General features: G+C 43.0%; 1 protein-coding gene across 6 annotated transcripts in view; it reads left to right on the plus strand.

Annotated features, from left to right (window-relative positions):
- LTBP1 (latent transforming growth factor beta binding protein 1) overlaps positions 1-13,817 on the plus strand; it is a 476,883-nt gene that overhangs the window by 903 nt on the left and 462,163 nt on the right. For all 6 annotated transcript variants that reach the window (XM_039478754.2, XM_039478757.2, XM_039478764.2 and 3 more), the window contains exon 2: positions 847-917. In XM_039478754.2, coding sequence (XP_039334688.1) covers positions 847-917 — 71 coding nt within the window. The remainder of the gene's footprint in view (positions 1-846; positions 918-13,817) is intronic.

Here is a 13,817-nt window from a genome sequence, read left to right on the forward strand (position 1 = left end):
GAGCTGCGGGTAAACACAAAAGGCATTTCTGCCTGGGGCGTAACCTCCTCGCGCAAACCCAACTGTTCCTAGAAGATGGGCGTAAACATGAGGTCACTACAGTTAAATCCCTCAACATCAATTAAATTCTTTGCAACTGAGTTTTAATTTTGGTCTAGCTAATGAAAAAAATGTTTTGAGGGAGGGCTAGCCGTAAAGATCCAGCTCCTGTTCTGTGGCCTGGAACTTTTCAGCATCAGAGAAATCGTAGGCTTGGGCTTCCCTGCACCTGTGGGGTCTGCTTTCCTGGAGCGGAGTGTCTTGGTATTGATACCATCAAGTTTTGGTTGGACTGTTTCTGTTATTGGGTGTTCATAGTCTCTTCCCTCTTTGGGTCCCCTCTTCCCCCCAGTTCATCTCAGGTTGGGGTGTAGGGAAAACTTGTTTTGCTTATTTGGCATGTTTTCTTCAGGGGTGATTCCAGGCCATGTGACCTCACTCCTTTTTGGACACTTCTCTCTGAAACTGATTTTCAATTTAAAATGTTGGCCCAGATAATAGAAAAAATAAATTTGACTCTACTCTGATGTGGGGGTAAGAAAACCATTTGTTTGGCCCTGGTTCTCCCCTCCTGTATAGCCCTAGGTTATGCAGGCTTTTTGGTTCCCTCACCATTCCCCGATATATGGGCCTTGCCATTCTGCTTGGGCAGCTTTGGGTTGGGCATCCAGCGTACCTGTTAGGACTCTCTTTCGTCCAGAGGGATGCAGAAGCTGGAGGCTGGCCTTTCTGGAACCTGCTGGAAGCTTGGGTTCTTGGGAAGGGAGTCTTTCTGCTGCTGGACTCAGCGGTCTTGCTTTGTTTCAGGGTCAATGTTTGTGGGGAGCGGTGCTGTCACGGTTGGAGTAAGGCCCCTGGCTCCCAGAGGTGCACCAAACGTAAGTTGCCAAGTTCACAGTGGCCCTGCACAATAGACAAAGCGAGGCTGTCCACGTGGGGGCATCTCACAAGGGCCACTTGAAAGGGCTCTGGGGAAGTTAAAGTCTGAAGTACAATCCATCTGTTTCCTGCAGGCTTCATTACCCCCTAGGAAGGGCTGGGTCAGGGTAGTGTTAGTGTCAATGCCAGCAGCGATGCATTGCACAGAACCGCGCTGTGCAGCCAGGATTTCTCTGAACTCAGTGGAGATATGCATCACTTTGGCACATCTGTGAATCAGGAGCTAGGAAAAAAAATTTCCATTTAAGGATATGCCATATGGCAGAACCAATATAATTAATTTAAACATGGTACCAACAAATTAAAGACATTCTTTATGGTGATGGCAGGAGGGGATTGGGGATTAGAGGGCCCTATTGTAGAGTAAAGCATCAATAGTTTTTATAGATTCCTGAAATCAGCAACCAGAGCTCTTCATCCTTGAGGCCTGATGGTTTTCTAGAATGTGCTTCTCTATCCTCTTCAGAACTGATGGGTGGGGTTCTCTGCAGTGCTTCTCCAGTTCACATGCATGCCCAGAAGTGTTTTAGAAAAATGTGTTAATGATGCATATAGATTTGAGAACACTGGAGATTTTTTTCTCCTATGCATTGTGAAGTTAAGGATCAAGTTTAAATGTATTTTGAGGCTGTTCTTGACAAATTGATGCTATCGGGTGCTCACTGGAAATAAAGGAGTCATACTTCCCCCTCAGAAAAGTGAAGCATTCTTAGTTGTTTTTTGCATAGAGATTGAGGCATTCCCATGTGGACTGGAATTGTTCGAAATTTCTGCTGCTTGGATTTTAAAATACAGGTGGATGAATTAAAAAAATTTCAGATACAGTCAATTGAGTGACCTTGTTTGTTGAAAAATGTCTTCAATCCTGAAGAAAACAGAAGGGCTTTGGCATAATGGCCTTATTTTTGTAAAAAGGAATGTCCACATGTTTTATGATGTCTTCTGATTAAGGAGTCATGGCAGACATGAACAGCCTTCTGACTATTGAACTGAAACCATTAGATCAGAAATGCTCGGGGTTTTAGACATTTTAGATTAAATTGTAATTTTTCATTTTTTAACTTGTTAAGTTATGCTTGTCAGAAATGTATTAGCATTTATTTAGAATTTAGCATTGCTCAGGCCAAATGACATGCCCTTCCCTCCCTGCAGTAACTCATTCTTGTCCATAACCTGCTATGATATTGTTTGCCTGGAACATGGAGATAACTCATTTGTCACAGCACCTTACAATGGGATATTGCTGTGTAAAGGTTAAAAATACAGAATAGGGCTGGGCATGGTGGTTCATGCCTGTAATCCCAGCACTTTGGGAGGCCAAGGCAGGCAGATCACTTGAGGTCAGGAGTTGGAGACCAGCCTGGCCAACATGGTGAAACCCTGTCTCCACTAAAAAATTAGCCAGTAGACTGGGCATAGTGGCTCACGCCTCTAATCCCAGCACTTTGAGAGGCCAAGGTGGGTGGATCACTGGAGGCCAGGAGTTCGAGACCAGCCTGGGCAACATGGTGAAACCCCATTTCTACTAAAATTACAAAAAAAATATTTGGGTGTGGTGGTGTGCGCCTATAATCCCAGCTACTGGGGAGACTGAGGCAGGAGAATCACTTGACACCAGGAGGTGAAGGTTGCAGTAAGCTGAGATTGCACCGCTGTACTCCAGCCTGGGCAACAATGACTCTGTCTTAAAAAGAAAAAAAAAAAATTTAGCCAGGCATGGTGGCCCACGCCTGTAATTTCAACTACTCACGAGTTTGAGGCAAGAGAATCGCTTGTACCTGGGATGGGGAGGTTGCAGTGAGCAGAGATTGTGCTGGGCGATGCAGAGAGACTCTGTCTCAAAAAAAGAAAAAACTTCAGAGCAGGATTTTATAGATGGGCAGATGCTCCTTGATGCCTTAGAGAGAATTCTCTAAGGCATTAATAAGTTTGCCTGGCAAATGATGCAGTCGAGGGCCCTCTCTGAAAAGAAGATAGGCCCCCATTTTCAGGTTGCCTGGAGATCTGGGGATCTAGAGATGTTCTAGAAAATCCCAGGATGCTCCAGAGCTTGAGGAATCACCTCATGGCTTCCTGCTTCTTCAGGCAAGAGAGGCAAAGACTTGTGTGCCTAGGTTTGCCCCCTGGTGATCCAGAGAGAGAGACCACAGAAGACTGCTGGTCAGAAAAATGAGTGTTGAAGTTACTTACAGAGCTCTAGAGCAAAGTGGTATATTGGTTGAATATTACGGTACCTACAACCAATGCTTCTAGCATTTGTCTTAAGTTTTCCTACCGGCTTCTAGGAAGTAGCCTTCAGATAACACAGGGATCTAAGCAGTGCGGCATCACTTTCCTTTTCTGTGGTTTTTAGCATTCAGAAGGTTAGCCTTCCTGTACTTCCCAGTTTAACAAATGAATTCAGGTGCAAATGCTAGAAGCTTAATTCACAGCTCTCTTCAGAAATGATTGTATTTTTAAAAGGCATGCTGAGGTAGGTCAGTGTGTAATTCAAAATAATGTATCTCTGAGATGGATATTTAAAATAGGGGACTGATTTTGTGTGTGTCTGGGAGATCCAGAGAGCTGAGAGAGCCTTTACCTTCAGATGTGACCACGGGGATTCCCGCTGATGCTGTAAACCTCTTCTGTCCATGGCTGAGTAGTGTGATGCCGGGAAAGACTCCTGGCTTTGGGGTCAGGAGACCTGAATTCAGATGCTGAAGCCCTCACTAGCTGTGTGGCCTTAGGGAGTTCACTTGACTTGTCTGGACCTCTGTTTTCTAGTTCAGAAATGACTGTGCTAAAACCTTGCCTTCTTTGTAGGATGGTTGCAGGTATTAAGGTGAAAGAGAATGGGTATGAAAGCCTTGATGAAACCAGAAAGGTTACTATTAGAGGTTAGTATTGGATCAAGTCAAGTAAATCCTGTCTCCTTTATCGATGACTTGGTTTTCTTTCTCTCTGTGGTCTCCTTCTTCTCTCACTTCCTTATTATGTTGAGATTGAACAATGACACTTGGGTATGGTTTAGTATACATAAGAATACAAAAACCAGTGATATGTTCATATCAAGCTCCCCCTTATATTAGTCATCATAAAATGTACACATACATTTAAATGTATAACCAGGATGTCTTTAAATTGTCATTATATTTTGAAGATAATTAAGAATTTGAGTTTGTATAGCTCATGTCCAGTTGATGCAAAAAAACATTTCTGTTTAAGAGATTGGAGGTGTTCATGTTGTTCAGTATTTGCCTTATCCAGTGAAGAAAATAAGGTATCCCTTTGAGCAACCCTGGCTTGTTTTTAGTTGATTGAAACCTCATTTAAATGGGCCATGAGCAAATGCTTCTGAAGACTACAGATTTAGTGAACCTTAAATTGCAAATCAGAGAGACGTGAACGAGTAAGTGGCAGACCCACACGGGGGCAAAGAGTGGGCATATGCATGCACCAAAGTGGTCCTCCAGGGTCTAGCTGTCCAGTCACTCTGTGGAGATGCCCGGGTGCGTGTTAATGTTGCTCTTCCAGACCTTCTTTGTGTGTGGATCTCTAGGAGTTGAAATCATAGTGTGGGTTGTGTCATTTTAGTTAATATTGGATGACTGTTGATAGCATTACCTGTTTTGGACAAAAGAGATCGACCACGTTTGTGCTTTTTCCAAGGAATTTACGTTTCCAGGAGGGTTTTGTGGCTTAGGGACTTTGTTTTCCAAGTGGGGCATTAAACCCCTGATGTATTATGTTTTTGCATCCCATCATTTTTGCAGGGTTTTTTGTTTGTTTGTTTGTTTTGTTTTGTTTTGTTTTTTCTGCATCCAAACAACCTTCTCCCATGCCCTGCATTGGTTCTTCCAATCTTTCTGCCCCCTTCTCAGGGTAAGTGCAGGCCAGAGACATTGCTGGTAGGCTCAGCTTTAATGAGAAGATTGGACATGGGAATAGGCAATACAAAAGAATGAAAGAGAGGAGAGTGAGGCTGGGCTGGCAGGGTTATGGGGAAGAGGGAAGAGAAGGATGGCAGATCGAATCCAAAGCAGGTGCCTGGCCCATGGCGGGCCCTTCATACACACATGGATGGTTCTTTCATTTACTGTTTAGCTTTTACCATGTGCCAGGTTCTATGAATAGAGGAGAAACACAGCCAGCTGTAGGGAGTGCAGGTCTGTTTTTACTCACTTAACTCATGGCACATCAAATGACTTGTTCTCTCCTTAAAAAGAAACAGAAAATCGATATTCCATGGCTTTTCCATTGGCATTCAGCCCATGCTACTTTGGGGGAAAAAACTCAACTCTAGAAATTTTCCTTAAATTATATGCGAAGGAGACATCAGTGGATGGCATCATCCAGGAGGCTGCGATGTGGCTAGTGTTCAGGTGACCTAGAGGACTCTCTCAGGCTGTCCCCCATCCCTTTTGGCTTGGCATCGTGCTTGCCAAACTTGGGAATCAAGCCCAGAGTGCTTATACATTCTTCTTGTATGCCTGCTATGGCCATTGACAGCTGCTTTGCCAATAAATCTGCAGGGAGGTTTACCATGGCAACTGCTGGGAGGGCCATCCTGGGCCCCATGTGGGAGGGTCAGCTGGAAAATCTTGTCATGTGGCACAGACAACCTCGGTGAAGGGAGAGGAACACAGAGGTCAAGTTCACACTGGGTCAAATATGTGTTCTCAGGACTAGTTAAAATCAACATTTGGGAACCATAAATTCTACCTTGTGATGGTACTTAAACCTTCATGGTGAAGCCCTCCTCCAGCCCATGGGCCAGCTGAGCCTGCCGCCCGCCCCCTGCCTGCTCCGCTTCATCGAAGTTTTTGCTGCCCAGTGAACCCTTGGCCCTTAGGAAGCCTGACTTGTTAAAAGAAACTTTGACGACCACACGGTTTTGCTGTTTGTGACCCTGTTATTTGCTGTCTTGGATATTTTAGACATACTCAGACATGTTTGAGAGCGCAAATTAAATTTTCCTAAAATGCAGATATTGCTTTCCAGTCCTTCCTAGCAATGAACAGGGGTAACTTGGAGTGCAATGGCTGTGTCACCACCCTTTTAATATGGACCGAGATGAGGTCCAGCGGAGAGGAGCGGGTGGCAGGGTGGGGGTAACTTGTGTGGTGCTGTGGAGCTTACAGAGACCATTTTCTTGATCTTCACACCTTGTGGGGGTCATTGAGGCAAGCATGATTTATTACCCCTTTTCCAAACAGTGGGGCAGCACTCAGATGCCACTGCACGTCTTGTGGCTCTTCCTACTGCCCTGGGCTTCCTGGACATCCTCTCTTGAGGATGTGCTATGACATTCTCTCTTGAGGCCTTGGTCTGAAAACTGCCCTAACAGCCCTCAGTCATCTGGATTGGCTTCCACTGCCTGACTTCACATCATGATTTTCCAAGCTGTGTGAGTTTTTCCAGGCTTCTCTAACACATTCCATAAGCTGGGTGACGTAGAACAGTAGAAATGTATTGTCTCACAGTTCTGCAGTCCAGAAGTCCAATGTCAAGGTGTTGATGGGATTGCTTCCTTCTGAAGGCTGTTCTAGGCCTTTCTCCTTGTCCTGTAGATGGCCGTCTCTTCCCTGTGTCTTTGTACTTTCTCTTGTGTGTATGTCTGTCTCTGTGTCCAAATTTCCCCTTTTTATAAGGACATCGATCCTATCGGATTAGGGTCCCCCTAATGATCTCTTTTTAACTTGATTACCTCTGTAAAGAACCTGTGTCCAAAGGTGGTCACATGCTGAGGTACTTGGGGTTAGGACTTCAACACATTTTTTTTGTTTTTGTTTTTTTGTGCTGGAAGTACATTTCAACTTGTGATGCAAGCCCGTGAATGTCTTGCACATAGGCTGGAGAGATGGGCTATTCAGAGTTGGCTAACTCCTGGGGCACCTGGGAACTCTTATCAACTGACCCAAGGATGGATAGGCAGGGCTTTGATTGGGCCTCTTGCACATAGTCTATGACTGTGGATCTAATTTGGTTACTTTTCTAATGCAGCAGCTCTGGCTGCTCCAGGGGGTGTTAGGAGCCACAGGTAATTTTGGTGATGCCTCTGGCCATTTTTACTGGGCCTTTTAAAGAGATTCTAGATTGATGTTTCTTACACTTGAATGTCCAGTGGGACCACTGGAAGGGTTTGTTAAAATGTTAAAATTTGTTAAATTCACCAAATGGAATTAAAATCTATGGAGTTTTTAATAAGCATCCCAGGTTATGCTGATGGAGGTAGTCCACAGTTTGAGAAACTAATCCAGAAGGAATTCAATCCTGAGCAATATTTATGACCCTTTATGTGGAAATTTAAAGGCCAGTGGCAATGCTTAACAATTTAGAGAAACCTCTCAAGGCAGGAACCCTCTAAACATTGAGATAGCTCGGATTTGAAGAATGTACATACAGTTAAAGATTGCTGCATATGCAGTTTTTACATCCAGTTTTTCTTTAGTTAGTTGAATATTTGAGAGAGAGATAGATAGATAGATATATATATTATATATATATATATATTTTTTGCAAGAGCTGGAAATTTGCAAAATTGTTGCAGCATCAGTGATTACATAGAATGCCTTTTAAAAAAGATTTAAACACTTTGGAACACTTGGGTGTTTTTTTCTCCAATAAATTTTTTTTTAATTACAAAATTTTTTAAGTACACAGAAACATAGAAAATAATTTATCTAACAGCTGCCCATCAGGGTCATGTTTTTAAAAGCTCCCTGATGTGTTAGTTAAGTACAGTGATTTATACATAAAGGGGGAGCTATGGTCTTATCTTCCTCTAAGTGCGTGTTTTACTAATGGTTTCCTGCTTTCTTAATGGAGAGAAAATATTACGTAATTTGTTGCTGTGACACAATTGGTTGTTTTGATACTTATGGAAAAATACATCAGGGCTGTATTTGAAGCATACCTCAGATATGGAGGGTTCAGTTGCAGAAAATATCTCAATTAAGTGAGTCATACAAATGTTTTGGTTTGCCAGTGCATGTAAAAGTCATGTTTTTACTATGTTGTAGACTATTAAATGTGCAATAATAGCATTATGTCTAAAAAGACATGTATACTGTAATGAAAATATTTTATTACTAAAAAATTAAATGCTCATGTGAGCCTTGAGTGAGTCATCATCTTTTTTGCTAGTGTAAGGTCTTGCCTCAGTGAGCGGTTGCTGAAAGTTGGGGTGGCTGTGGCACTTTGTTTAAGACAGTAATGAAGGAAGATGGCCGCCTAAGAACAGCTCAGGACTTCAGCTCCCAGTGAAAGTGCAGAGGGTGAGTGGACGCCGCATTTCCAGACGAACTCTTATTGCCCACAGACCAGGAGATACCCAGGCAGAGGGGTCGCCAGCATCGCAGTCCCAGCCGGTGCAGCTGTTTTGGCCCCCGCGGGGCTGATTCCGCCCGCGCGGCTGCTGTGACCACGCCCTGTTGCTGCGGTTCTCCGTACAAAAGCCACTGGTCTGGGAGCCCTCTTAGCTGGCGAGCAGAGCCCTGAGATGGCAGAATAGCCCATTCATCTGAAATAGTGAGCCAGGCCAGGAGATTCCTAGGCAAAAAATCCGCCAGGAGCCGGTGCCGCGGTTCGAGCCGACTCCGTGAGTCGCAGCACGGGAGATCCCGGCGCCTTTTCAACAAGCGACCGGAACGCGGGGAACGCGGGGTCGTTCAACTTAAAAGAAAAGACTCTGAGTCAGGGAGCCAGGTGATCAGGCTCAGTTGGTCCCACCCCTCCACCCCCAACAACAACCAAAACAAAAACAGTAATTGGAAACCCTCTGGGTTGAGCCCTTCAAACCAAGCACAGCTGAACCGGGACGGTCCGGCTCCGTGGGGGAGGGGCTTCCGCCATTACTGAGACTCTCCACCACGTTGCCGAGGCAACCTGCCACAACAGAGAGAGTCCCCATAACAGAGGCGGGGCCACCATTGCCCAGACAGTTCTAACTACGCCCATATAAAAAGGACTGCAGGGAAGAGCTCAGGGCAGCTGGGCGGAGCCCGCAGCAGCTCAGTAAAGCCCCTGAGGGCAGGCAGAGGCTAGGCGTGCTGCTAGCTGGGCGGGTCCGACCTGAAAGAAAAATCAAAAAAGGCAGTAGTGCAACGGAAACTCATAAAGCTCCAACTCCCTGGGACAGAGACAGACAACAGCTGGATAAACCCACAAAATGGGTAGAAACCAGCGTAATAAGGATGAAAACTCCTGAAACCAGAACACCTCTCCTCCTAAAAGTGATCACAACTCCTCACCAGCAAGGGAACCAGACCGGATGGAGAAGGAGGGTGATGAAATGACAGAATCAGACTTCAGAAGGTGGGTAGTAAGAAACTACAATGAGCTAAAAGAACATGTTCTAACCCATCGCAAAGAAAATAGGAACCTTGAAAAAAGATTGGACGAACTGCTGACGAGAATGGACAGCATAGAGAGGAGTATAAGTGAATTGATGGAGCTGAAAAACGCAACACGAGAACTTCGTGAAGCATGCACAATTTTCAACAGCAGAATTGACGAAGCAGAAGAAAGGATATCAGAGGTCGAAGATCAACTCAATGAAATAAAAAGAGAAGGCAAGAACAGAGAAAAAAGCGCAAAAAGGAATGAACAAAATCTTCAAGAAATGTGGGACTATGTGAAAAGACCTAATCTACGTCTGATAGGTGTACCTGAATGTGATGAAGAGAATGAATCCAAGCTGGAAAATACTCTTCAGGATATTATCCAGGAAAACTTCCCTAACCTAGCAAGGCAGACCAATATTCAAATCCAGGAAATACAGAGAACACCACAAAGATATTCCTCAAGAAGAGCAACGCCAAGGCACATGATCGTCAGATTCACCAGGGTTGAAATGAAAGAGAAAATGCTAAGGGCAGCCAGAGAGAAAGGTCGGGTTACCCACAAAGGGAAGCCCATTAGACTCACAGCAGATCTCTCAGCAGAAACCCTACAAGCCAGAAGAGACTGGGGGCCAATATTCAACATCCTTAAAGAAAAGAACTTTCAACCCAGAATCTCCTATCCAGCCAAACTAAGCTTCATAAGTGAAGGAAAAATAAAATCCTTTGTGAACAAGCAAGCACTCAGAGATTTCATCACCACCAAACCTGCTCTACAAGAACTCCTGAAAGAGGCTCTACACATATAAAGGAACAACCGGTACCAGCCACTCCAAAAACACACCAAATGGTAAAAAAGCATCAACACAATCAAGAATCTGCATCAACTAACCAACAAAACAGCCAGGTAGCATCAAAATGACAGTATCAAAATCACACATAACAATACTATCCCTAAATATCAATGGACTAAATGCCCCAATCAAAAGACACAGACTGGCAAACTGGATAAAAAGCCAAAACCCATCAGTGTGCTGTATCCAGGAAACCCATCTTACATGCAAGGATACACAAAGGCTCAAAATAAAGGGATGGAGAAAGATCTACCAAGCAAATGGAGAGCAAAAAAAGGCAGGAGTTGAAATTCTCATCTCTGATAAAATAGACTTTAAAGCAACAAAGAGCAAAAGAGACAAAGAAGGACATTACATAATGGTAAAAGGATCACTGCAACAAGAAGAGCTAACGATCCTAAATATATACGCACCCAATACAGGAGCACCCAGATACATAAGGCAAGTTCTTAATGACCTACAAAGAGACTTAGACTCCCACACATTAATAGTGGGAGACTTTAACACCCCACTGTCAATATTAGACAGATCATCCAGACAGAAAATCAACAAGGATATCCAGGACCTGAATACAGACCTGGAACAAGCAAACCTAATAGACATTTACAGAACTCTCCACCCCAAATCCACAGAATATACATTCTTCTCAGCACCACATCACACCTACTCTAAAATTGACCACATAATTGGCAATAAATCACTCCTCAGCAAATGCAAAAGAACAGAAATCATGACAAACAGTCTCTCAGACCACAGTGCAATTGAGTTAGAACTCAGAATGCAGAAACTAACTAAGAACCGCACAGCTTCATGGAAACTGAACAACTTGCTCTTGAATGTTGACTGGATAAACAATGAAATGAAGGCAGAAATAAAGATGTTCTTCGAAACCAATGAGAACGAAGACACAACATACCAGAATCTCTGGGACACATTTAAAGCAGTCTCTAGAGGAAAATATATAGCAATGAGTGCCCACATGAGAAGAAAGGAGAGATCTAAAATTGACACCCTATCATCAAAATTGAAAGAGCTAGAGGAGCAAGATCAAAAAAACTCAAAACCTAGCAGAAGACAGGAAATAACTAAGATCAGAGCAGAACTGAAGGAAATAGAGACACAAAAAACTCTTCAAAAAATCAATAAATCCAGGAGCTGGTTTTTTGAAAAGATCAACAAAATAGACAGACCACTAGCCAGATTAATAAAAAAGAAAAGAGAGAATAACCAAATTGATGCAATAAAAAACGATAAAGGTGATATCACCACAGATTCCACAGAAATCCAAACCATCATCAGAGATTATTACAAACAACTCTATGCACATAAACTAGTAAACCTGGAAGAAATGGATAAATTCCTGGACACCTGCAACCTCCCAAGCCTAATCCTGGAAGAAGCCGAAACCCTGAATAGACCAATAACATGGTCTGAAGTCGAGGCAGCAATAAAGAGCCTACCACCCAAAAAAAGCCCAGGTCCAGATGGGTTCACAGCTGAATTCTACCAGACATACAAAGAGGAGCTGATACCATTCCTTCTGAAACTATTCCAGACAATCCAAAAAGAGGGAATCCTTCCCAAATCATTTTACGAGACAAACATCATCCTGATACCAAAACCCGGCAGAGACTCAACAAGAAAAGAAAATTTCAGGCCAATATCCATGATGAACATAGATGCAAAAATCTTCAATAAAATACTGGCAAACCGATTGCAACAGCATATCAAAATCTCATCCACCATGATCAAGTAGGATTCATCCCAGGGATGCAAGGCTGGTTCAACATACGCAAGTCCATAAACGTAATTCACCACATAAACAGAACCAAAGACAAAAACCACATGATTATCTCGATTGATGCAGAGAAGGCTTTTGACAAAATTCAACAACCCTTTATGCTAAAAACCCTCAATAAACTAGGTATTGACGGAACGTATCTCAAAACAATAAAAGCTATTTACGACAAACCAACAGCCAATATCATACTGAATGGGCAAAAACTGGAAGCATTCCCTTTGAAATCTGGCACTAGACAAGGATGCCCTCTCTCACCACTCCTATTCAATATAGTACTGGAAGTTCTAGCCAGAGCAATCAGGCAAGAAAAAGAAATAAAGGGTATCCAAATTGGAAAGGAGGAAATCAAATTGTCTCTATTTGCAGATGACATGATTGTATATCTGGAAGACCCCATCATCTCAGCCCCAAATCTCCTGAAACTGATAAACAACTTCAGCAAAGTCTCAGGATACAAAATGAACTTGCAAAAATCACAAGCATTCCTATACACCAGTAATAGACTTCAAGAGAGCCAAATCAAGAACAAACTGCCATTCACAATTGCTACAAAGAGAATAAAGTACCTAGGAATACAACTAACAAGGAACGTAAAGGACCTCTTCAAGGAGAACTACAAGCCATTGCTCAACGAAATAAGAGAGGATACAAACAGATGGAGAAACATTCCATGTTCATGGTTAGGAAGAATCAACATCGTGAAAATGGCCATACTGCCCAAAGTAATTTACAGATTCAACGCTATTCCCATCAAGCTACCAATGACCTTCTTCACAGAACTGGAAAAAAACACCTTAAACTTCATATGGAAGCAAAAGAGAGCCCGCATAGCCAAGTCAATTCTAAGCAAAAAGAACAAAGCAGGAGGCATCACACTACCGGACTTCAAACTATACTACAAGGCTACAGTAATCAAAACAGCATGGTACTGGTACCAAAACAGAGATATAGACCAATGGAACAGAACAGAGGCCTCAGAGGAAATACAACATACCCACAACCATCTGATCTTCAACAAACCTGACAAAAACAAGCAATGGGGAAAGGACTTCCTGTTTAATAAATGGTGTTGGGAAAACTGGCTAGCCATGTGCAGAAAGCAGAAACAGGACCCCTTCCTGACACCTTACACCAAAATTAACTCCAGATGGATTAAAGACTTAAACATCAGACCTAATACCATAAAAACCTTAGAAGAAAATCTAGGCAAAACCATTCAGGACATAGGTGTAGGCAAGGACTTCATGACCAAAACGCCAAAAGCAATGGCAACAAAAGCCAAAATAGACAAATGGGACCTAATCAAACTCCACAGCTTCTGCACGGCAAAAGAAACAGTCAGTAGAGTGAATCGGCAACCAACAGAATGGGAAAAAATTTTTGCAGTCTACCCATCTGACAAGGGGCTGATATCCAGAATTTACAAAGAACTAAAGCAGATCTACAAGAAAAAAACAAACAAGCCCATTCAAAAATGGGCAAAGGATATGAACAGATACTTTACAAAAGAAGACATACGGGAGGCCAACAAACATATGAAAAAATGCTCATCATCACTGGTCATCAGAGAAATGCAAATCAAAACCACATTGAGATACCATCTCACACCAGTTAGAATGGCGATCATTAAAAAATCGGGAAACAACAGATGCTGGAGAGGATGTGGAGAAATAGGAACACTTTTACACTGTTGGTGGGAATGTGAATTAATTCAACCATTGTGGAAGACAGTGTGGCGATTCCTCAAGGACCTAAAAATAGAAATCCCATTTGACCCAGCAATCCCATTACTGGGTATATATCCAAAGGATTATAAATCATTCTACTACAAGGACACGTGCACACGAATGTTCATTGCAG

The sequence above is a fragment of the Saimiri boliviensis genome, chromosome 1 (genome assembly GCF_048565385.1).
Source record: "Saimiri boliviensis isolate mSaiBol1 chromosome 1, mSaiBol1.pri, whole genome shotgun sequence".
In the NCBI taxonomy this organism is placed as follows: Eukaryota; Metazoa; Chordata; class Mammalia; order Primates; family Cebidae; genus Saimiri; species Saimiri boliviensis.